At 40.0% G+C, this 26,165-nt stretch overlaps 2 protein-coding genes across 2 annotated transcripts in view; both read right to left on the reverse strand.

The window, feature by feature from the left end:
• Window positions 1-26,165, reverse strand: part of LOC129088606 (receptor-type tyrosine-protein phosphatase N2-like) — a 194,209-nt gene that overhangs the window by 148,133 nt on the left and 19,911 nt on the right. Inside the window, exons 3-9 of the mRNA XM_054595950.1 lie at window positions 20,766-20,879; window positions 11,440-11,554; window positions 10,822-10,966; window positions 7,930-8,317; window positions 6,672-6,980; window positions 5,856-5,896; window positions 3,933-4,273 (exon numbers count right to left, since the gene is read on the reverse strand). Coding sequence (XP_054451925.1) covers window positions 3,933-4,273; window positions 5,856-5,896; window positions 6,672-6,980; window positions 7,930-8,317; window positions 10,822-10,966; window positions 11,440-11,554; window positions 20,766-20,879 — 1,453 coding nt within the window. The remainder of the gene's footprint in view (window positions 1-3,932; window positions 4,274-5,855; window positions 5,897-6,671; window positions 6,981-7,929; window positions 8,318-10,821; window positions 10,967-11,439; window positions 11,555-20,765; window positions 20,880-26,165) is intronic.
• LOC129088617 (E3 ubiquitin/ISG15 ligase TRIM25-like) lies at window positions 19,364-19,942 on the reverse strand. Its single transcript, XM_054595957.1, has one exon. The coding sequence runs from the start codon at window positions 19,940-19,942 to the stop codon at window positions 19,364-19,366; it is 579 nt and encodes a 192-aa protein (XP_054451932.1).

The following is a 26,165-nucleotide window of genomic DNA, read 5'->3' on the forward strand; positions in this document are numbered from 1 at the left end:
CCTCCTCCTCTTCCTCCTCCTCCTCTTCTCCCCCCACCGCCACAGGATGAGGTATTACACTAAAACCACCAGGAGGTTCCTGCTCTCAGCCGTCACGACGCCAAAATGGCGGAACTTTGCATTTAATCCGTCTCGTTAGTCCTTCACTGATTCTATTTTATTCATATAAAAGAGTTTTTTCCCCCCAATCCTGTAAAGGATACGTGTCTAAATTGAATGCTATGATTTAGTTCATATTGTTTGAGGTGTGATTGTATGAGGCTTCTACATAGTCAGTGTATTACTTCAGTAGATGGAGTTTGAAAAAACAGACAGGACTACCAGCACGGGAGCAAAGCAACGTACAGCTGTGGACGTATTTAAGACACCAAAAAGAATCAATGTCAGTTTAAGTGAACGCTGTATTTAGAATATTTTCACCTCTTTACTTTGCTGTCAGACAGCCTTCTTCTTACGAGGAACTGAAACTGTTATCTATGCTCTCTTTAAGACAAAAACAGTCATTTTACCTCACAGGTTGGAGGAGTTGCTGGTCTACCGCTGCCTCAGTCAGTTAGTTTGTTTGTGTTTCTATGAGTTTTGGTGTTTTAAAGAGTTCAGATTCACTAAAGGTCACATAAAGCAAACTGATCGAGGCACAATAGACCAGCAACTATTGTATTCCGAGAGGTATAATTACTGCTAGCCTTAGAGCTTAATCTTAAGTAGCAGAGTTTCAAACAAACAAATTAAAATGAACCTGAAGCCATGTAAGCATCTTTGCTCATGACTTTTATTTTACTATTATTTCATTTGAACTTTTATTTATAATAGTTTTTCATAGAAACACGTATGGAGTTACTTTTAATTTTGGTTGGTTTTTATTACTTAATTTTTAGTCCGTTTATTTTAATTGTTTAGTTAGTCCCGAGCATTTAATGTCTTTGTGTACTTGTGTTTGGTAATTATTTAATTATCTGTAAAATTATAATAAAATGTGTCAAGATATTTTCTCACAAAAAGCAATGTATCAATGATATGTATTGACACAATAAAGTATATAAAAAATAAATGTAAATTTTTTTACCAAAAGTTTGTAATATTTTTTTGTATAAACGTTGCAACATAAAGACATTTCTAAAAAGAGTAGAAAGAGATAAAAAAGGATTGAAACGCCTTCTGGTTTATGATCCTCTTTTCGTCAGGAAATGGATTTTAAGCAATGTTTTGTATTACTTCATCAACAGGCACGTTAAAAGTTTTATGGAGAAACTAAAAAATGTCCACTTCACTGCATTCAGACGTGGCTTTCACACAGTAAAGGGTTAAAGGTTTTGTCGATGCTCAAACTACAACCAAAAGATTGGTGAAAATGTAGATATTGAGAGTGTTCTAGTCCAGAAGAAGCTTTGTATCTCTTTAAGTGTCATTTGTTTTCCATGCCGTGCTCGGCGCTGCTCTTCGCTGTCTCTCAAGGAGATTTTTGACACAACGTGAAACACTCAAGGACTTTGATGTTCTTTGAAAAGTCCAGCGACCTCTCTGAAATGTCAAGAGGCACTTTGAAGAGTTCCTATAAAAGGGTAAGAGAGGAATCTGCTGAGCACACCGAAGACTGAAGTCATCTGCGGTGCAAAAGTGTCTGAGGACATCTTAGACCTTCAAGGTGTTCAGCTGTCGCCATAGCAACGCAGCCTCTGTTTCATAAAGTCAGAGGAGTTGCAACTCGAGTGCTGACAGAATTGCTGGCACACTTGCTGTCGGAGTACGTCTTCTGCTGACTGAAGTTTTTGCAGGTTTAAACTAAAAATACATGTCTTTTTTTTTTTTTTTACTGGCTCTAAGTGTTACAATCTAAATATAAAGGAAAGAATTGAGGTACGTCCGTCACATATCTCGAGAACCGATCATCCGATCTACTTCACACTTGGTGGGTGTTTAGCTGGGCACCCCATTGTGTGCCATTTCAAATTTGGTGCAATTTGCAACAATATTAATAAACTTTTAATAAATTAACAAACGGTGCTCTGTGTTGCAACTAGGCCGCAAACCTCCGGTTCTACCGAGTGAAGCCAATGTGGAAGTGTCTTAAAACCTGCATTCTCTCAGCATGATGTTCATTTAGTAAATTATGGTCCATCTAGAGTCAAATAGACCATAAAGCAGGGGATGCTTTAGGGCGGGGCAACTGTGATTCACAGCGTCTTTCTCGTTCACAACTTAGACTTTCTAGGATGCGAGGCCTTTTAACTGCAGCTCACTTTTGCTGCTAGATACACTAACTTTTCAACCAAACTCTTCTTCACTCTCATGTAGCACGTCAGGGACCGAGAGCCAAGCAACCGGCGCGCTCCAAAGGGGGGCATGCGATCGGCCTCGGGAAACGAACTGGCACGCCACCCGACAACGCTGTAAGTTGGTAAGTTTTGCTTGTTTTTGTTAATTTAAAAACGTACATGGGGGAAAACAACAAGAAGCTATAGATTTTATCAACTCTTGCCAACTTGGCAGGTTTTCCTGGTCAACAAATATAATAAATATATCAAAAATAAATTCCCAAGTTAAGATTAGTCAGGAAGACGATGTAACTATGAATTTTAAAAAAAACAGGCTGATCTTATATCTACATTTGAAATTTCTGCTTAATTCGAACACTTTAATGTATGAATTTTACCAGCTACTTTTAACACAAACCAAATAGTTTGTCATTTTGTCTAACTCAACCAGAGAAAAACATTTTTTCATCTTTCAATCATTCAACATACTGAAGCCCTGAATGCAACCTTGGCAACAACATCACAAAGATGATCTTCCTATTTAATATAAAATGTATAGCTTGTATTTATCTGAATGACAAGTGGAAGAAGAGAAGGGAAGGGAAAAGCCACAGGGGCCTTGTTGTGGCTGAAAGACAGAAGAAGAAACCACAGAAAACATTTCTAAAGGTCTCCAATCTCTCAAATCAATCTGAAAATGCCTCTGCCATTGGTGTGAAAATGAAGGAAAAAAAGACAGTGTCCCATTGTTGCATCCTGGGTAATGTTGGACATCAGTATAAAGGCAGGTTCTCTCCGTTTTCTGATGAATGAGAAACTGTCTGTCTTTCTCCCTCAAACACCGAAACAGTTTTGTAATTTACGGAGAAAACCATTTACTGCGTGAACACAATATTGGAGGTCACTGTGGATCGTTACAAACAAAGACAAGAGAAAATACATCGTGTAGAACTTCTTCTCTAAAGACAAACAATACAGCAGTGGTATATTTAAAGCTGGGTATTAGAAATATGCGTGGTTATATCTGTTGGAATTCTCTTTACATCCCGATAGAAATCATTAAATCAAATGCATTCAGTCATTTAATGTGACCTTAATGAACTCATTTCACATTCCCAGAGTCTTCCCGAGCTGCTAGCTAAAATGGTTATTTTGGGGGAGTGGCTTTGGAGGGAGGCCTGAAACGACAGGATGTGGGACTTTCTTACTAGATTTAAGGTCTTTTGGAGCTTGTGCTGCTAGCTACTTTTATTGGAAAAGAGTTGGCAACACTTGGCTGGTGAAAAAAAAACAGCTTTCTCTTCGTGGTTTCTCTATTGTTACATTCACAAAGTTTAAGGTCGAGATTAAATGAAAAAACATAACCGGCTATGTTGTGCAGCTATTTAAAATATATGAAAATATAATATAATAAAAGAAAAATTATATCAAAACCAAAATAAAATGTCTTCCGGTAAAGTAAAATATGAAGTGTGTCTATTTATAAAATATATGCATTTTTTTTTCCTATTTTTATATAAAAATCCAAACAAAACTTTGTCCTGTGAAACAAAATATTAAGTGTGCTTATGTTTTTTGATTTCAATCAATAATATCCATTTTTTTTTGAAGCTCTCAAATATCCAAACTGGTATCAGACTCTTAGATCCAGCATCTATATCTTAGCTTCCTACTCACTCTGTGTCGGTGATGACGTAGCCGAACACATCCTCGTCTGCCTTCTTCCCGCCGGCTTTGACGTCCAGCTGAAGTTCGGGGACGTGCATCGTCTTCTTGTGCGGCTTCTCGTAAACGAGCGAAGCAGGAGGGGGCGCCACCTCCTTGATCCAGCCCTGCACCTCCGACACCTCCTCCACCGACTGGGTGGCGTCCTTCTTCTGCACCATCACCCCCGCCGTGCTGGTCCGACTCTGGACGTTCTCCTGACCCGCCTGTTGGCCTCTGGGTGAGGGAGCGGCGTTGAAGGAGGATTCGTCCAGGTAGGCGAGGAGTTTGGTGAAGAGCATTCCACTCTCAGGCTGGAAGAGAATAAGCGAAATGAATGAGTTGTGTGAGCCAAACAGAAACCGCTTTTGATACTTTTACTACTTTTAAATTTAAAAAAGCATCATTTTAGGTCTGAAGTAGAGTAAGTATAAAAAAGGTCCAACTACTTAGATCCATTTAAAGCTTTTAAAGCCTCAAAACGCATTTAAACATTTGTCCCGCTTGTAGTTCATGATGAGGAATCATTCATCTGTTTGTTCATGTGTTTCTTGTCAATAGCTGTTGGCTTCTTTAAGTTCTTCTTCTAGCGTTTTTGGCATTTACCAATCACCCTCAGGCATGTGTGGATTATGATACTATAGGCCCTTTATTTTTAGCCTCTTTTCATTGTTCTTTTGTGTCTCCTTGTAGTTGTGTAGCATCTCTTTGTGTCTATTTGAGGGTTTTTTTGTTCCTTTTCATAGTTGTTTTGAGTCTCTTTGCAGCTGTTTTTGTATCTCTTTTGGTCACTTTGTAGTCCCTTCATGTCTCTTTGTAGTCGTTTAACATGTCTTTTTGTGATCATTTTGCTTCTTTTTGTAGTTTGTTTGTGTCTCTTTGTAGTCATGTTATGTCTCTTCGAGGTTGCCCCTTTTCATAGTCGTTGTGGGTCTTTGTAGTTTTTTTGTATCACTTTGTAGTTATTTTGGCCTCTTCGTAGTCGTTTTGCGTCTCTGTGTCTCTTTGAGGTTGATTTATTCCTTTTCATAGTTGTTGCGAGTGTCTTTTTAGCGCTTTTTCGCATAACTTTGTAGTTGCGGTCATTTTGAGTCTGTTTTGCAGGTGGAGGCTAGGCTCGTTCATCAAAACATGCATAAAACACCAACTGTGAGCCAAACCGGATCAACCAACATCAGAGTTCACTGATGGTCCTGTGGTTCAATGGGAAGAAATCCCTGCAGAAAGTCAAACATCTAGTGGAAAGACTGGAACCACATCTTGCATTACACAAGAACTGCAGTATAATGTTAATTATCTTGTTTTATTCTCCCGTCTCTTTTATCACATTCTAGATCATTTTTATCTTCTACTTTATTATATTCTTTTACATTTTAAATGTGTCTTTTATATTGTCTTTTTATATTGCCTTATTGCCTTTTATGTCCTATGTAAAGCATTATGATTTGCATGGCTTCTAGTTGCTTTAGAGTAACATTTTTCAAAATGTGCTACAGCAGTATTGTATTTGTACTACAACTATTTAAAAAGTACTGCAAAACAGAATTGACAAATGATTATGTAGTCTAGATAAGGAACTTAGCAGCAGAGAATAGTGTTTAAAAAGTGTCCTCTGTACAAAAGCCCAGAAAACGTCATGAATGCTACACTTGATTACATTTCTGTACAATCGTATTGTGAAGTGAGTCTCTTAAAACTATATTCAGTTCCTGCTAAATTCTCTGGACAGTCACTTCACCTTTTGTACAGAAGCTGAGGTCAAACGCAATTTTAAATTCTTTTGAAAACAGCAGGCATAATTGTCTTCTCCTTGCAGAATATTACATAATGGCTTATAATGTCAGCCTTCCCTCTGACATTTGAGGTTGTTATTCTCAACACAAACTGAATGCTTACCTTGTCCTTTATATTACGCTCCTCTGTATCCGTGTGGCGCTCTGTTGGGAGAAAAAGAGTCAGTTAGAAGAATAGTAAGAGAGGGATAGAAAATGTGATGTTAATCAAACTGTTCAAAAGTAAAAAAAAAAAATTGCACAAATAGCTAAAAGCCCCCTTTCCAAATGTCAAGGACTTCTTTTAAAATTGCAAATGAATTCTACTTCAATATTGACTGATATTAATTCACACTTGTGGTAATTACATTTTTCAATTATTTTTTTTTCTCTACTAAACATATTTTGAAATAACAGCAGATAAGCATTAAAGCTACAGTCAGTAACTTTGATAAAAACAAACTTTTTCTCTCACTATATCCCGAGACAGATAATCTGTGAGAGTTTATGAGTCGGCCGCCATGTTGAAAACAAGTTGAGCCCCAACCAAGCACCACCCACCATCAGGAGCAGAATTTCTCATTTCACAGCTAAATAGTACACCGACATATGTTTCCGTAATAATGCAGTCTGCATGATTATTTTCAGCCATTTTAAAGCTTTGTGGAGCATGTTTACTGTGCTGTAAACATTTCAGCTGGAGTGGTCTCTGTGGACTGTGAAGCATTAAAACTGGCTGTGTTTACACTGAGCTTAGCAGGATGCCCATTTATTTTCCCATTGATTTTAATGTTGTGTTCTTGCAGGGATGCTGCAAAAGAGCTCCTTTGTTTGTTTAATACCTACCTACACAGTTATCTATGTACTATAGACTTGCTTTCCAGCTTCTGCTCAATACTTTAATTGTGCAAAAACACAAAATGAATCACGACAAAATCACCTTGAAGTGCTGCCTGCGCTTTAGGAGTGCTCTCCTGTGGTTTCAGTGTTGGAGCATTCTGGAGCAACTTCTCCTCTTCTTCATCCCTAACAGGCCCCTCCTCTTCTTCTCCCTCCCTGAGCTCACCCCCCAGGTCTCTTGGTCCAGGTCTGACGCGGGCCATGCCCCTGTTTTGTCCCTGGTCCTGGTCCACCACCTGCAGGGCATCGGCAATGAGGCTTGACAGTTGCCCCAAGTCCTGTGGCGTCAGGCCGTCCACGTCCACGTGGTGCCTTCCAACGCTCTTTAGAACGTTCTGGATGAACCTCTCTGAAGGAGATACAGAGGTTTTTTGTTAAAATGCTGAAAATAACTATGTGTTGTTTGCTTTAGATCTTGACAAAACAATTACCCCCATCTGGTCCATAACATTGCTGGAGCTTTCAATCTGACCATGGATGAGAGGTCCATAAGTGGCTTTAAAATTATTGTTATTACAAAACAATATATCAAATGAAAATGTAAAAGGAGTCTTAGTGATGAACGTCTACCGAATTATCAGCTGAATCTACAGATTCCCTCGCTTTACGAAGCTTTATTGTGAGTTTCCACTCATTGTCTTGTATATATTATGTACAGTACCAGTCAAAAGTTTGTTCACACCTTCTCATTCAACTACTTTAAAGAATCTAAAATATAAAACATATTCTGGTTTGTTGAGCATTTGTTTGTTTACCACATAATTCCATATGTGTTCCTTCATAGTTTGGATGTCTTCAATATTAATCTACAATGTAAAAGAAAATTAAAAAAATAAAGAAAGAAAAACCATTGAATAAGAAGGTGTGTCCAAACTTTTGACTGGTACTGTATATAATAAAGATATTTCCCTCAAGTGGTGGAGAACAAAAATAGAGCTAAAAAACACAGAAACACAAATTCACCTAATGATAATGTAAATAAATAACTGCTGGATGTGTAAATAGGCCACTGTTTGCTAACAACTTATAAGTTAATGTTGTTTTACAACTTGTTTCGGCTGCCCCAAAGTTGCCAAAAAATAAATCAGTTAATGCAGAAATTGAAAGTTGTTGCTGGACATTCCGAGGATACATTTTTTCGGCAACCAAATATTTCATAATACATGATATCATAGTGATCCAACACAACACGGCAAAAAAATACAGCTTAACAAATCTCCAAAGTTGAATTTAAGTAGGTGACATGACCGGTCTCATCATGTCAAAACTCTTCATGGTGCACTTTAACACATACGTACCATCCACAGTTGTCAGAGGGTCCTTGACTGAAGCCCCCTGAGTTCTTCCCAACTTCAGAAGCCTGGATTTTGAAGTGTCCTTTTTGAGCCCGGGATTTTCAGCTCCACTGTAGAAGGGCCTCAGGCGAGTCGAGGGGGCCTCCTGCTCCTCGGGGCTTACCCTTCCACCGTGCAGGGACAGATGCCCGGAGAGATATTGCCTCAGGGCGCCCAGAAGAAGGTCACCCTGGGCCTGCGTGGCGAGGAGCTGCTCATCTGGAGGTCTCTGCTCCTGCAGAGGTAAGAAAGATGGAAGGGAGGAAAAGCCGGAGGGGGACGACTTCTGAGAGGAAATCTGGGCCTTGGAGCGATAGAAGTCTGCAGGGATGCCCGACTGGAAACGGTCGCTCTGAAAGAAACAAGGAAAAGCAATTATAATCACACAGAGTTAATTTAAAGAAACACTGTGCAGCCATCGGGAACCCAAACCGTATACATAACTGTGGAGATTATTACATCCTGATTCATGTTGGAGTTGTTGGGGGCCAAAGGCTTTAAGGGGCCCGACTATAAATCGACCCCGGCCAGCTAGCTTGTCATTCGCCATTTCTCTCTCCCTGGTTTCCTAGGGATTTTCTCTGCTGCCATTAAAAGAGAGAAGCAGGCGTCCAGGTGTCTGGACATGACAGAATTGTACTTTATGCAAATTCTAGGATGAAGAAAAATGTCCCCCTAACACTGAAGCATTGTCCTGAAATAATGAGCAGAGAAACGGTTGTTTATGTGGTTGCAAAAACAAATACATTGCAGAGGTGAAATTGCCGAGTCATCCTGCCAGAGAAACTTTCAGTTTGCTGCACAACATTAGTCCTAACCGTCAAACAATACTGGTCAAAATATGCCTAGAAAAATATATTATATACATGTATCCATTTAATATAGATACATGTTTATAATACATGTATCCCTAGATGTTCTTTAAAAACAGTTAAATTATTGTCAAATAAGGACTTATACTAATACATGGCAAGTTTAATTTTTAGAGAATAATTTATGAATTAAAATGATTCAAAATAAAACGATTAAAGACAAATAACGTAACACATATTGTTTTATCTGGTAGGAGATGAGGTCAAAGTGCTTCACATGAAATATTTAATTAAAAAATATACATATAAAGAGAATAGATATAAACATATACGTTAATGTAGGGGGGAAATAGCACAACTTTCATCCAACATCTGAAAAAAATTACTAACATAGAAATTAAGCTTCTATTTTTTGGGGGGATGAAAAACTATTTATTAATCCATTTATGCAATCATATTAACAGATCCATCAGCTACAACAAAGCAAATTGTCCCTGCAGGCTCCATTAAACGCCCACCTGGGAGCACAGAAATGGCACAAGCCTGACTAATGGTAAAATTATCATAACAATACCAACATGAACCGTAAAGTTCCCCCACAGATCGTCATACTTCTTTAGGATTTGTATGTGCGAGGCCCCTCCTGGTATTTGTCACTGTCGGCATCTTTTATTAATCTGCTGTGTGTCACACAGTTGGTGCGATTTTTATTCCACTCGTGGCCTCCGGGACCCCCCTTCAGTCCTCCTGCTTCTTTTTCCTTTTTCCACCAAAACCAAGTGAACCCGGATAAAAAAATTAATTTAAAAAAAAGGCCACGAGCCCCAAAGCGACGCCTGCAGGGCTCAGCGCCACCCGTGCTCTGTGAGGAGGAGAAGGGCCTCCGCCATTCAGCAGCAGCGACCCTTCACCCGTCACCACGGTGGAGAGAGAAACCCGTCACGTGGAGAGTTATTAATTAGAGCAGTGAACTCCTGAACTCTCGGCTGGTATTATTTCGCTCATAACGACCATGCTGGGAGAAGCCATCAGTTAGGATGGAGAAGCGAGAGCAGGAGCGACAACGAAGGATGACACCGGGCTCCCTGCTGTGAAGGTGTGTATGTGTACTTATTTTCCTATCCAACAGTGGACTTAGGCGTCGCTACACATTCTTCAACAGGGGACTCCGTCGCTAACAGGACATTTTAGAAGTCCTCCCGTTTTTGCATGCTTAAACTCGAGCTAAAATCATATCTAGGTGATTTTTTTCAAAACATTTTAGCCAAGAGGGTGTGTGACTGTTTAAGTCCATGCTCCACACTCCTGTCTTTCAGACTTCAGAGGGTCTATTAAGCAGGCTACTTAGTGAACAAAACACATCTCTTGAAAAAAAGAATGCATTATGTTCATGTAGCAAAATATGTGTGTGTGTGTGTGTGTTTGTGTTTTATATGGCTGGGTACTTGTAGGACTGCAAGTGTATTTTTATTTTGCAGAGGCAGGTGGCTGTGAGTGGAGGGTGGGGCGACAAGCGGACGTTGGGATAAAAATCAAATGTTCCACCTGCTCTTCGCCCTTTAGAATTTTAAACAGGGAGCAACAGAAGCTGGACTTTAGTGATGGACGTATCAGTGGCAGTATATAGCAATAGGGATGAATACTTCTATCATGATAGCACCATATGACGTCACCAGTACCATTTTCTGTAAATTGCATGAGTCATAATAGCCATAAAAAAGAAAGTATTACAAATCAATGTCGGCACAAAACGACAAAAAGTCGAACCGGTCCGATCCAATAAAGAATGTGAGAAAACAGAAATGTGGTAAAAACTTACTTGAAAAAAAGGAAGATAGTTATTTCAGGCATTCTTCAGTGACTGACATTAAAAGTTGTATACAATTATATAAAATACAAATATATGAAACAGAATCAATATACTGTGATGAAAATTTGAAAGCTGAGAAAAAAAAAAAAAAAAAAAATCCAGATTAACTGGAAGTGTAGCTGAGACTCAAGGTGACCCAGAAGAGACACTAAATAGCATGCAGGAATCCCTCACCTTGCTCTGGCTGCTTAGACTGGAGGCAGACGACGTCTTGGGAAGGAGGCCGAGACGTTGGAGGTACGTCTGCAGATTCCTGCTGAGCTCCGCCTCCACGGGCTTCACCCTCTGATCTACTGGGTCCATCGTCTCAGCTACCGGCCTGTGGGAAAGAAAAAAAAAGGAATAAATAGGTACAAATACCTGTATCACTTTACAGACAAATAATTCCTCTTTAATTTAAGATAAATATAGTGACATACTTCCGACATGGGGCATTCTCTAAATACCTTTCTCTTGTCCCACTGCTAGCTTCACAAAATGTTTGCAAACAACAAACTACGAGTTGTGTTTTCCTTTTTCATTGTATGTCACTGATTAATAAAAAAGAAACATGGCTATTATTTCTGAGTTAGATTTGGGTTAGGGTGGTTCACTTTTAAAGGTCTAAAAACAAGTCTGTCTTAATTTTGCGTAACATGCTTTGAACTAATCTTTGAGCAAAAACAAGTCCAAATTATCTTTTTTAAAATCGGGTCCAGCACAAGTAAAAAAAATCCCTTAAAAACTGTTTTTGGACCGTAGTGGGACAGCGGGTCATCTCCACAGATCCTAACTGATGGGTAAACATCGTACCTGCTGTCGGTGTTGTACACAGCTCCATTCTGCTGTGGCCTGTAGGGAACCCTCCTCAGTTTGGAGAGCTCCTTGGACAGAACCTGCTGAGTGGCATCATCTTCCCAGGTCAAACCTACGGACAGAAAAACATGGAGAACCTTGTTGGAACACAGAGGAAGTCTTCTTGGTTCTATACCAACGTGTCTCAGACGGCAGTGGCGTACTCAGAAAGTGAATTTTACACATGAAGTAAGTCCAAATGAAATGCAGTAAGTAAGGTCTGGAAAGAAGGGCGAGAAATTGCTGAGCAAGCTGTAATTTCCGCATCTGTGTCTTTTCTTCTGGGAAACATTTTTTTATCACCTAGTTGTCAAACTGTCTCAGTACCAATGTCAACCACACACTTGCATTCACTGGCAAATGAAGCATCATTGAAAATCTCTTCTGCATTCTAGCAAGTGCACAAAAGGACAAGTTTGATGAGCTGCTTGGGCATTCACGTCTGCTTCTTGTGCTTAACATGCATCCAAACACAGATTTTTTGGCATCCGAACAGAGGAGCAGGCGCCAGCACCAGATGGGGTAGCGGAACGAAATGTTATACCGGAAATATGGCTGTGCGGCGCAAAGCACAACATGAACCGAGAGGCATTTGGCAGATGAGCGATGACGTTCCTGAAAGATTAGAGTTATACAGACGGCAGCTCCAGATGTGATGCCACAAGATGTGGGTCCAGAACGGAGGAGGCACTCTTGAAAAAATGAGAACGAAAACACCATTGCTGTCGGCTGTAAGGCCTGTTTCCTAAGTTTTCAGAAGGTTATAAAGACATAAAGATGAAATAAAGAGTTGCAGTTCCAAGTTAAAAATCTTTTTGGGCAGAAATACTGTAAGTGATTATCAATAGTATTAGTATTACTAGTTTGTATTAGAGGGCCTGTCTGTATGTTTAGTGTTATATTATGTTTTAATTTGTGACATTAAAATAATGCATAAGAAATGATGTGAAACTTTAAACTCACTCTCGTAAAATACATCAAAATACAATAAAATGATACATATATTTATACATTAAATAAAGTAAATGCACATATTCAATAAGGGCACACAGTTAAAGCAGTCTTAACTTTATCCGAGGGGAGAATGTAATCATTGACTCAAACTGAAAAAGTGAACATTTCTGGAAATGACCCTTCCCTAAGCGTTGCCCTTTCCTGCTAATCCATCAATCTGTCAGAGCTACGTTAGCATGGAGCCCACACTGTCACTAACTGCACTCCTTGAAGAAATAATGTAAATGTTTTAGGAAAAAACTAAAAAGCAATTTCAAAGAGAAGCTGACAGAAGGGTCTACAATAGATGTGTGTTTGAAGGATATATCCAGGATGTCAAATTGATTCAGCAGTGAAAACAGATTAAAAAGCTAAAGCTACAGATCACAGTGTTAAACTGAATCACTACATCACCCGGATGTATTGAGACAATTAAGGAATGTCTGTGGAGCAGAGCAAGATAGCTGTCAGATCCTGCTCAGAGCTGGTCGTTGCTACGTTACGATTGGCCAGTTTGGGTTCGAGAGTGGGATTTAGTGAAGGGTCAATTGGAGTTAGAAGATTACACAACTTAACAGTAGTCTTATATGTTTGCACTATTTGGGGAGGTTTTAGGAGGTTTTAGAGTCAAACTATAATGACAGAATGGCACATGCAACTTAATTGTCAACCAAGGGAGAAACAAGTCTCTTAAATTGTGTTCACACTGAATCTAAAGCAAGTAAAAGAAGTAGATACTTGCATAGAAAGGAAATGCTAAGGCCCAGGTAGCTGCAAATTTGCCTGGAGGAGCAGGAATTGAAGCAAAAGCATATTAGCTCAAGCTGAAAATATTTCAGTTTGAATAAAAAAAATGTGCTTATCCTAGAGACAAAAAAAGGAGAGAGACTGAAGATAAATAAAAGAAAGAAGTAGAGTTGTAAGTTCAGTCAAAGTTTACGCTCACAAGTGAATCTGCAATATTCTTTCTTTTAGCTCCGTTTTTATTCTCCACCAACTCCTGAGGGACACATCTGTCTCTTTAGCTGCTAAATGCACCACACTTTTACCAGCTAATCTTTAACTGTGTCCGTCTGCTGTTTGCTGCTGATCAGATAGAAACAAGTGTTTTTTTTTTACAGATGATGATGCAATAAGAATGGTTAGAATGACCCTAGTTGTAGCCGGACGGATGAAAAACGAGCTTAAAATCACTATAAAGCTGAGGCATAAAAAAATTATAACAACATGTTTATTTTTCCATCTAACTTTCGTCTCCTCAACTTCCACAGCTCAGTGTTAAAGTCAGCTTATGTTAGTGTTGGGATTTGATAGCCTTTCATAGAATCTGAGTCCTCCTGAACGAAGCACTGCCGCTGCCGACATCTCATTACACTGATGAGCGACCAACAATGACACATTTTCTAACAACTCCATCTACACTTCTGCACTAATTAAATCAGCGCCACTCGTTACAGAACATCTCAGCAGCCGGACACCTTCTTTAGAACCCAGCGAAATGAATTACGACCCCAACCGCCACGTTGGAATCAGGCACAAGCCTCTCTCGAACAGCTGCACAGTGATTCAGGCCAGCTTTCGCCATCAAAGAGCCATAAAACTGAGCCTGTAATGGCAGCCGTGGTGGCTGAGAAAACGGACGTTAGCGGCGGGTGAACAGACGGCATCTGACACAACAGGTTAACAAACGTCGGAGCCCCTGCCAGGATATTCAAAGTGACTCTGCGCTTCTCACAGATTGAAACCACCACAGAAATGTGAGCAGGAGGCCGTCGGCCAGTGAGATGCCTCTAAATGGCCGACTAAATGAGACTGCAAAATGGATGAGGACACGGGATGTGTTAAGGATCAAAGCTGGGGCTTTTATCCAGAAGGACCAAAAGCAAAATGAGTTTCAGTTCCATCAGTACATGGACAAAGATGCAAGCAAACAATAGTGAAGAGTTCAGAGTTAAGAGTGTTTATGCCTTGCAAAAGGATAGAAAAACTATTCTCGAATAGCTCCTGGTCCCTTCCTATTGTTTTTATTTTCATTCTCTGTTCTACCTTTTCCATATTCTCACTAAATTATGTAGCATGCTCAACAACCACTAGTCACTGTAATTACAACCATGGGGCAAAAACAGAACAGGCGCAGCTTTCATTCTTTTAGCGCTTGATTTATCAAGACCACTTGCACAAATCTAATTTCCAAAACCTGAAGAGCAACCACACTCACTGCAGCGTGACTCAGCAAGGTGAGAGAGCAGACTGAGGCTTCCTCTCTCTGGTTCTCAAAATAAAAACAAGATGGCCAAGGCCGATTCCAAGATAGCAACGGCCAAAATGCCAAACTCAATGCTTCAAAACCGTAGTTCAAAAACCAATGTGTAACACCACAGTGACTACGTCCACTTCCTATATACTCTCTTTGTACAAAACCCAGCTCCACTCACTGATAAGAACCATAAAAGCTGTTTGAAGCAGCTATAAAAAGCTAGTAAATGGACCTTTATTTGTTGAGAAAGCTTTCTTTGAAACGTGAGCTAACTCACAGTGAAGGTGAACTGAATTCTGTTTGTTTGTTATTTGCATGTACGTGCTCAAAGCATTTCAAACATGTCATTTGAACAATCTGAGGAGCCAAACAGACACCTGATAATATCCGCATACAACAGATCGCTGCATTGAAGACCCCTCAAAAGGTGTTACAGGGAGGTCAAGTAGGGTTTCAATTTTGTGTGCGACCTTGGCTTTTCAATCGGCTTCACATCTGCATGGCCTTTAGTTTGCAGTGAGAGTGGGAGGAGGTGTGTTTGTTAATGTGTGTGGGCGGCTGGAGGAGGGCGAACGCAATCACAGCAACAGCTGTCGGGAAATTGTAAGCCATTAGAGCCTCTATGGCTGAATCTGGCACACATTTAAAGGATCTCAAGTGCTCATTTCAATTAATGTGCATTGTCCCTACTTAAATAAAATAAACATAAACCATAGATTTGTTTGAAGATAATTCATAATTCATTTTTTGTATTATTTGGAACATCTTTTTGTAGTTTTGGCCATCATTCCAATTGATGGTAATAACACTTTATTTTTTTGAGTTTATTGCTAAGATCTGGCAAAATGGAAGCATTTCTATAGATCAGCCTGATACGACAAGACACAGTCAGACAATAAGACAGGTTGGAAACAAACTCCAAATTAGCCAAATTTATTCAACAATGTACTGGTTTGTACTAAATAATTAAAGGAACAGTTTAACTGTTTAAAAATACAGTTATTTGCTTTCTTGCCAAGAATTGAGAAGATCAATACAACTCTCATATCTAGCTACTGATTATATAATATGAAGCCAGGAGACGGTTGGCTTAGCTTAGCATATAAACTGAAAACACTGGGAAATGGCTAGCCTCACTAGCTTCACGTTGAACAGACAAATGTAGCAAGAGAATGGTACCGGTATTCTCATCTAACTGTAGGTATATGTATATAAAAGGAAGAAAGAGTTGATGAGACTTTGTGCTGTGTGTTTGAGAGAAAAATATATTTTCTTTTATCTTTTCAGTGGACTGGCAGGGACTGAAATGCAGATGCTTCAGTGTCTTTAGAGTTTTGTCCTCCCTAATGGCTTCTGCAGACAGCCGGGGCCAAACATCTCATTTGCATAATTCATTTCACTTCAGAGCGCCTGACAAATGCCTCCAAACTCCTCGCCTCTCTGTGAAATCTGAATATTCCTCCAGCTCTCCCGCCGAGTGCCGATTCGGCGAATTAAACCAGAGGAGCAGTTTTTGTTGTTTTGTTGTGGGTTTTTTTTTCTTTTGTAGAGGAAGAGGGAGGAAGAGAACCAAATCAAACTCAAAAGAAAGACGGTGGAAAAAAAAGGCGAGAGAAAACTCCTCACAAAGTAAGTGTTTTTAACTTTTTTGACATGATTCTCTCTTCAGCAGGTGCAGGCATGGAAAGCTTAACTCTCCAGAGAGTAGCAGACTGCTTTTTCCTGTCCTGACATTCAAAGCAGAGCTGCATGATGAAAGTGCATGAAATGCTAAATGATGCCCCATGTGGATGGTACACAGGTGTCTGCCTCCCCCTAGTGGTACAGTACAATAAAAGCAGCTTCTTACACCAGAAAAAAAAAAAAAAAAAAAAAAAGAGACAAGCAGCAACTGATCATCAATCATTTTCATACAGGTTATAAAATGGAATTTTAAAAATTCAAACAATATTTCACATTAATTCAAACCTTGGTGATCACTCAGGTTATTCATTATTTTTTTACTTCTGTAACATTTCCCTACTGCTAATGATCCATACTGATTCGTATATATTGTATACATTTTGGATTTAGACCTGATTGCAAAAATCGTATCTTAGACTTTGCACTCTTCACACTTTCAACTGCTGCACAGCAATTTCCCTCAGGACTCGAGATAAGTTTTATCCTATCTTCTCTTATCTTCTCAGATCAGCCTTGTGTGGGATAAATTATGGTTTTATCACTGTAAGTAAGTGGTGTGGAATAAGTGGTGAACAGTGGACAAGTAGTCAAAGGTTGTTGCAAGAGTAAAACACCACATCATCAGCGTAAGTACGAACTCGTGTTTTGCAAAATGTTGTTAAAACCCACATAACTTTGGATACAGAGCACATATGTGATACTGTTGGACAGGATGGAGTGGATAAGGGTGCAATAAGACGATTTTTCCATTTTTTAAAAGCTACTGAAGGTGAAATAAAAGCAATAAAACATACTTGAATTAGTCTTCTTAAAATCAAGAACCAGGTTTCATTTACACTTATTTCATTTATTTGTGTTCTCTTCCAGCAGGAGAGATAATATGGGGATATGGTTGTATACAGCACAGCTCATTTTACAGCATCAACATGTGCAATAATATCAAGGCATTAGGATATGCAAAGTATAACATATATACTATGACATCAGCACACAGGTTATGTAACAGCTTGTTTAGCTAATCAGTATTGCAGATTGACTGCAGCAGTGATTTAACAAATACAAACGTGTGACTGCCACCTACAGAAACTCAAACAGAAAATACAATGACGACGATGCAACTTGAGTGACAGCTGATAACTGGAACCACATTAATAACAACGTCTTAGACACTACAAAATTATTTTTAAAAAAAGAAATCAAAAAGCAGAATTTAACCTGTTGCCACTAGAAAAATTGCTATCTACTTCAGCTCACATATTGTGGCATTGTCTCCGTTAGAATAATGAAGAGCAAGTCCAGCATAGAGAGGCTGAGTGAATGTGGTCTGGACTCTGTGGAGGAGAGTCATGGTTTCAGAGATGCTGTAGAAGGACAGAATACCGGCCTTGTGATCCAGGAACACTCCTACTTTGTAGGATGACCTTCTTGAGATTGGAGCATTGATATCATTGTGTCTGAACTCATATTTAGCAAGACAATACGCCCAGGACTTGTCATTGTGTCCAAATGTGCATTCATTATAGGTCCCTGATCTGCTCATATCCTTGTATGCAACAGCTGTTGTGACTAGAGCATCCCACTCCACCTCCCAGTAACAACGTCCAGTCAGACTCTCTACTCAAGATCTGATAATTATTGAATTACAAAATGTGGTTTAGTTGTTACTTTACAGTTCCTCTCAGATAAGATCATCCCAGGGTTTGCTGTATTTGGGTCCAGTGTGATTGGACATGCATACTGTAACTGGACTAATCATACAAATGCACTTTATAAAAAGGGTCAGAGCAGATTGTATCTGCTGAGGAGACTGAGGTCTTTTAGAGTGCAGGGCGCACTCCTGAAGACCTTCTTTGACTCTGTGGTGGCATCAGCCATTTTTTATGCAGTGGTCTGCTGGAGCAGCAGCATCTCAGCAGCCGACAGGAAGAGACTCAACAAGCTTGTCAGGAAGGCCAGCAGTGTGCTGGGGTGTCCACTGGATACGGTGGAGGTGGTGGGAGACAGGAGGATGATGGCCAAGCTGTCATCCCTGATGAACAACATCTCTCACCCCATGCAGGACACCCTGGCAGCTCTGTGCAGCTCCTTCACCACCGGCTGCTTCACCCCCGGTGTGTGAAGGAGAGGTACCGCAGGTCCTTCCTTCCTGCTGCTGTCAGGTTACACAACCAGCTCTGCTCCCAGCAGACCACATGACACTAATACAATGTCACTAATACACTGTGCAATGCAATAGTTATAATAGTTTCTGTCTGTATATATAATATTTCAGTTACTGTGAATTCTTTACCGTTTTTTTTATTGCTCATTTGCTTATTTATAATACTTATTTTGATCTTGTTTTACCATGTCTCTTGTTTTCACTATCCTCTATGCAGCTGTAATCCTGTAAATTTCCCCGCTGCGGGACTAATAAAGGATTATCTTATCTTATCATAACAGTTGTGTCAGTAAAGCATCCACTTCAGTCACTGTTCGTAAAATCCTTGGCCATTTCTCACTCAGAACGTTCTGTAGTTTATCTCTGACTTCTGACACAGCCGCTGTCACCTCCTCAAAGTAGCGCAGAGGACGAATTTTGGCGCTGGGCAACACTGTGGATTCACTGAGATTTGAGAGCGACGAGTGTGGTCCTCTGTGTGTGAGAGCTGCTGCAGCTCAGCGTCGTTCCTCTTCAGCTCAGTGATCTCCTGCTCCATCTTCTCCTGAAGCTCTTTGACTCGACTCACTTCAGTTCTCTGCTGGGATCTGACCTGCTGCTTCACATCAGAGCTTTTTTCTGGATGAAACTGATCAGCTCGGTGAAGATCTTCTCGCTGTCCTCCACTGTTTTATCAGCAGAGCGATTGATACCCTCCATCTCTGGTTTAAGTAGTTTCACAAGTTTTTTTACTGTCATGAATTCTTTTCTGGGTGTTTAGTCGACTCACCTCCAGCTCTCTCTGCCTCTCAGTCCTTTCTGCTGCAGCTGAGACTGTGTCCTTTATGTTCATCCACAGAGCAGAGATAACAGATACACTGCTGATCAGTACGGCAGAACATCTTCATCACCTCATCGTGACGAGAGCAGATGTTCTCCTGGAGCTTGTTGGAGGGGTCCACCAGCTTGTGTTTTTCAAAGGCAGGTGATTCAAAATGAGGCTGAAGGTGTTTCTCACAGTAAGAGACTAGACACACCAGACAGGACTTGAAGGCTTTCAGTTTCCTCCCAGTGCAGACATCACAGGCCACATCTTCAGGTCCAGCATAGCAGTGATCAGCAGGAGCAGCTTGGAGTCCAGTCTTCTTCAGTTGCTCCACTAAATCTGCCAACATGGTGTTTTTCATCAGGACAGGCCTCGGTGTGAAGGTCTGCCTACACTGAGGACAGCTGTGGAGTTTCTTCTCATCCTCTTCATCCCAGTGGGTTTTAATACAGTTCATGCAGTAGCTGTGTCCACAGGGAATAGTCACCGGATCCTTCAGGAGATCCAGACAGATGGAACAAGAGAAGCTCTCCCGGTCCAGCTGAACTCCTTTCTGCGCCATGTTACCTCTCAGTCTGTCGCCTGTCTGAATTTCACTTCCTTAGAATCGAAAAAAGTTTGAGCTCTGATCTAAACAGCATGTGTTTCTGCAGGTCTGTCAGCTCGTTCTCGTCGACACATGTTGGTTACACCCATCTGTGAAACTGTAGATCCGAAGGGGAGGGAACAAGGACATGTGTGCACAGGGTGAGGCTTGCTGTGTTGCAGAGCAGGAATAGGAGGGAGGGGTTGGGGCAGTGAGGGATTTAGAGTGGCAATGTGACGACTATCACCCCGTTCCAAAGTACCTCCTTACAGACTGGAAAACACAACATGCTTGAAGTTTTTCTCATTGAGCCCTTTCTGTAAGTAACTTTGTTGAGGACATTACCATTAACAAAGTTGCATGTATAACAGCAATTGCTTTGTCTAGTTCTGTATTATATGACTTTGATGCCAAGAAATACTAAAACACCATCTCTTACAGTTAGAAAGAAAGAAACTGCTTTTGGTGCACAGTCAGGCTATTGCAACAATTTAAGCCGTTCTAAATTGAATACATGCTCTTTTTTACCTGTTAACCAAAGCATATGTGTTGCATATCTATGCATATGAACATAATTTGTAGGAGACACAACAAATGATTAAACAAAATGCAACATTTAATGAGTAAAAAAAAAAGGTCACTTTTAGGAAAATCATGTTTTCAAGACAGTTCTGGCGTGTGTTTGCCTTTTTGCCATTTGTACAATGAGAGCGTTGTGTGTGTGTGTGTGTGTGTGTGTGTGTGTGTGTGTGTGTGTGTGTGTGTGTGTGTGTGTGTGTGTGTGTGTGTGTGTGTGTACCTCTGTTAGACAGCTTCTCCAGCAGAGTCCTGAAGCGTTGCACTACAGACGGCGAGACATCGTAGGTGTAAACCTCCTTCACTGGAACAGAGTGACACCTCCCAAACATGCCATCTGTCAACACACAAACACTTTAATTAGAGAATCTAACGCACATTTTTGGCTAAATATAATACATCCTTCAGGGCTTTTTTTTCCCCAAACTGACTAAATTGACTTCATTTTCGTACAACCATGAATTAGGAATTTGTCCCAAGTACCATCTAACAATAGAATTTGCGACACATGACATCAGCCTTCGTGCTTAGACAACTCGATCAATACCTGGAGTTGTTTTTGTGGTCGTGTCAGCATTTATTGATCTAGAGTAGCAGTGGAAAGAATAAAACTCAGATCTGGTTTTGACTGGATGCTTTAGTCCTGCACGATGACACAAATGTACAATCAACTCAGTGAAAACACTGATTTCATTCAACCACTTCAGTCAGAAGAACATTTTGTACGTCAGTTATAATGAAAGAAAAAGGTTGTTTTTTAGAGGATAAGTACCCAGAATTACAGCAAGTGTCTCTGTAATCAATTGGCCAAAACTGTCTAATAGAAATGTACGTTGTGGTGGCAAACATAATCACCACCTGCGTTATGTTCAGAGAGAGGTTGGGTTAAGAGAACAGAAGCACTCGATGTATTTCTCTTGCTTTAACTCACTTTGGACTTTTTTCTTTCCTAAACCGAGACTATCTTTCCTCTCTAAACTGAACCGCGAGCTGCCATAACTAATCATAACAAAGTAGACAAGTGAGTTGGATAATGGTAAAGTTACTATACAACCAATAATTGTATTTCAAGAGCGAATTTTTGGCAGAAAACACGAAATACGTTTGCAACTAGATACGTTAATAACAGTTCCCGTTTATGATAAATAGAACAATTTCACCCGATATTCTTTTGCAAATAAGTTGTATACAAGTGTGATTTCTAGGCGACAGGGATGAACCATCATTTGTGGCAGTCGTGTTTTTTTATCTATGAATAACAATTGCAATATGTTCTTGTGATCCTATGTGTTGTTAAATTCATGGATTATGGTAAAAAGTGCAAAGGATGCAGAATTATCTGAGCTTTTTATATGTAAATGCTTGAGTCAGCGGTTTTGTGATTTCTACGTTGTGCATGCTTCTCGTTGCCTGTCCTCATGTATGACTGTGTGTGTGTGTGTGTGTGTGTGTGTGTGTGTGTGTGTGTGAGAGAGAGTGTGGATCTTGCAAAACGGCGATTGTTGGATGTTTATTCAGGCCACTTGGTTATAAATAGCGTCTGTGTCACTGCCGTCTCATTCAAACTGCAAGATTCTTTTAACAGGCAGCTGAGGACGACCAGCATCCAGTCGGCACTGCTGATAATTACTCACAATCGTGTCACCGGGTGCATATTTGGTTGTTTACAATGAGACAGAACAGTCAGTTTCACTGTGGGTGAGGAAGAGGGAGGAAGAGGGGAAGGAAATGTAGAAGAAAAATGTAGCTGGCAAGTTTTAATACTGTAAACTAGATCTGGAAAATTGTCACATCAACACAAACTTCCTAAATATTACAAAGGTTGTGTGCTTGCCTGAAGCTTAAGCATAAGTTTGTCTGTGAAATAAAGAGAAATGGTTTTGTCAAATGATGCCGCCTGGCCGTGATGTGATGAAATACCACTTTGTACAACAGTTGAAAGTGTCTTTGAACTCTCCCAAAGCGTTACATCACCAGTGCACTGCTGAACAGGCAACCAATGGTATTTCATTGATTCCTTAATTGTAAGTTTGCATTTAAAAAAATAAGTTTTTCAGATGGAAACGAAATTCAATTCCATTTTATTTTTTTTACAGCCCAATATCACAAATCACACATTTACAATCAGAACAGCATACAACATCCCTTCCCATGAGAAAAGGAAAAAAAACTGATAAAGACAAACCAAGACAAACAAAGACCAAGAAACAAAAGTGTTCCTTCATTATGCTCTAAAGCCTCACAGAGCGTCACAAGTCTCTTCCTTTGCTTCACTTAATGTATTTACGTCTCCGCATCTTCCAGGAACTACCTCTGCATCATAATTAAACCCGTCCAGAGCCACAGTATCAAGGCCAAGATTACAATTTCATTACATCGACACCGGGGCCTGGACGTTATAAATGCGGCTTTTCCTCAACTGGACTTCTTTGGTAAAAGCCTCGCGTTGCGTCCTGCTGAAGTGCCCTTGAGCAAGAAACGGAACCCCTTCGACTCCAATAAGTTACACGACATAATGAGCCATCGTTTACAAGGTTTTCATGTGATGCGTATAGCGGTTTTCTGGGTGAAAGTCCTGTGTTTGTTTCGAAGAGTGGATTTTTCTAGGAGACAAAAAGGTAGAACTTAAAAACTAAATCCAGGCTTCAAATTCTCTCTTTAGGGACTAACTGTAAAAAAAACAGTATAGTCCTCCTCTTTTATGTCATAACACAATCAAACTTAAAATCTGATGATGACTTATTGATGTGGAAATATAAGCGTAACTTCGACAAAGAGTACAGTAGCAGTCAAAAGTTTGGACACACCTTCTCATCCAACTACTTTGAAGAATGTAAAATATAAAACATATTCTGGTTTGTTGAGCATTTGTTTGTTTACCACATAATTCCATATGTGTTCCTTCATAGTTTGGATGTCTTCAATATTAATCTACAATGTAGAAAAAAATAAAAATAAAGAAAAACCATAGAATGAGAAGGTGTGTCCAAACTTTTGACTGGTACTGTATAAAAAAAAGGAAAAACCAGATCCAGAGTTAACTGCTGCACAAAAGGACCTTCTTTCTCCTTCAGCTCTGATCTCATATAACACCCTATCTGTGTCTCCCGGAAGGAACATGTTGAGTTATCTCTCATAAATATACTCATGCATATCTTAAGACGCTGTAATTTATCCCAGTTCACTACCAGAGGGCCGTAACTCAGAGCCAGAACATGTCTTCCTGTGATTTATGGTCCAGATTAGAGCAGAACGAGGATGCACAGGGCCATTCTCAGAAGCAGAGGGTGTATAAAGATGGAGGAGATGGACCGGCAACGCTGACCAGATGTTGCTTTTTGTTGCCACAACATAAACACAGACGAGGAGGAGGCTCGACAGTGAGGGTTGCAACCATTTTTAGAAACTGGCAACCAATTATTTATTATTCAATATACTGTATTTGTTTGAAATTCATAGTATCAACTTCCAGTACTTTGTATCTTGTGCCGTTATCTCTGCTGGTTGGATTTGGGATTCTCTGTTCCTCAGTTTGTTTTTTGTTTTTCCCCAATTAAAGCTTAGAAGCGTTCATTATTCATTAATTCAGTTTAATTTCAAGGACATTGGTGGGCAGAATTCAGGCATAAATAAGTAATTAGTTAATATAAAAGTTGTTAGAAGCTGCTGCACCTGCTGCATCATGATCTATACGAGATATTCAAAGTGCACAAAACTGACATATTTAACTTCTCTTTTAATTAGAAAAGCTTAATAAATCCACTATTGATTCAAACTCCCAAAAATTGTCGGTACATTTAATACCGTTAGATGTTGAAAAACGCTAATCACTCATGATCAATCCACATAGCGTGTGCTAAAGTGCTAGCATTAATAAACACATGATGGGGTCATGAGGATAGCATGTCAATGGGTAAGCTGGTGAAAGAAGAATTGAAGTTGAATTCCTTTCGGACACTAGTGTTGTCGTGGATGTCTGGACTGTGTTGTCGGGACATGCTGACTGAAGGCAGCAAACGGAGTCGTGCCTAATGAACTGGATTAAGACATCGTAATGGATCTGTGGCCTCCGGGGACCCGCACAAGCCCATCATCCGTCACAGACTGCACTCTCACAAGATCAATGACAGCGGGTGTCGCTTGGCAGGGCCTGGGCTGCTTCCACTGGATGTAGAGAGCAAAGGCTTTCCTTCATACGTGTCAAGAGCTGGCTCTGGTTCTTAGGGTTATAAAACATGCTAGCAATGATTAGCTGCACGGGCTGCTGCGTATGCATATAGTGCTAAATGTGTGTGTGTGTGTGTTGGAAGTGAGTAAGAGTTACTGGGAGAGTAGATTCATTCATTGCCATTCATTTTAAATTTAACAGACAAACCTTGTGCGAAAGATGCAATTAAGCCCGAGCAGCAATCAACAAACATCAGATAAGAACATTAAATATTCATCTTGCATGACCTTATAAACAGGCTCAGAATAACCATTTACCCAAATGAAACACAATTCCAACACCAAGCTACTGCATGCGCACATCATTTATTTATTTATTTATTTATTTATTTATTTATTTATTTATATCTGACAAAAATAGTCTGTTTGATTTAATACAGACAGTCCGCCTCACTGTTGGTTTGCAGACGACGTGTTACTATAAAAGAACCTTCTCTAATCCTTTCTGTGAAGCTGTAAAAACAGGAGGGTCATAATGTTTTGTACACATTATCCACAGCACACAATTGAATTCAGTTCTCCGCTTGCTGAGTTAACTAACGCCAATTAAAGTGTAACTGGAGGCCATAGTCTCTGCTGGAAATGAGTGTTTCGGCTTCTTCAGGAGGGGCTCCGTGACAGCTCTGACAGCAGAGCCGAGGGAGCCAATCAACACCTGGTGGAAAACAGTGGAAAACAGTGGAAAACAGTGGAAAACAGTGGAAAACAGTGGCTCCATGGTGGAGGTGGAGCGGGAGATGGAGGACACGTCTCTACAGGACAATCAAATGCCTGATTTCTACATCATATACATTAAAGGAACTGTTTTTGTCCAAATTGTTTTCTTTTACACAGCTGTTCTCATACTGTCGGTGCCGGTATATATATATATATACTATGTGGAGATGAAAAATATAGCTGCATTGATACCTAAGTGACAATTCCTATTTACTGTGTCCTACTTGATTTGTGAGCTTGATCTACTGTAGAACCCTGAACAATCAGTCTTTTGATCTGTGAGGAAACAACCAGAAATGGAGCTAGGTCTACTAAAAAGCTCACAAAAATTCAATACATGTTCAATACACTCCCAAAGTTACTTTGACCCAAACAAAAATCTTTTTTCTAAACCTAACCAAACAGTTTTGTGGCTTAAACCTAACCCAAGTCTCTTCCTAAACATTACACTTAACTTAGTAGTTAACTTGCCTTAACCTAACGTAGAGTAGTTCCCTGTGAAGAAGGGATTTTATTTTGAAAAGACTGTGTGCTGTTTTTATAGGTTTTAAGGTTCTCAGTAGTTTTCCAGAATAGACACAAACGTGTGTGTTCAGTCACATCACTCTAGCCAGAATCACAGGAATGCCATCAAAAATGTATTTGTACAGTCTCATGTTTCATGTTATATGAAAAGGAA

The sequence above is a fragment of the Anoplopoma fimbria genome, chromosome 3 (genome assembly GCF_027596085.1).
Source record: "Anoplopoma fimbria isolate UVic2021 breed Golden Eagle Sablefish chromosome 3, Afim_UVic_2022, whole genome shotgun sequence".
NCBI classification, from domain to species: Eukaryota; Metazoa; Chordata; class Actinopteri; order Perciformes; family Anoplopomatidae; genus Anoplopoma; species Anoplopoma fimbria.

Coding starts and splice junctions, on each gene's coding strand:
- LOC129088617 (XM_054595957.1), bottom strand. CDS start 19,942: ATGGCGCAGAAAGGAGTTCAGCTGGACCGGGAGAGCTTCTCTTGTTCC.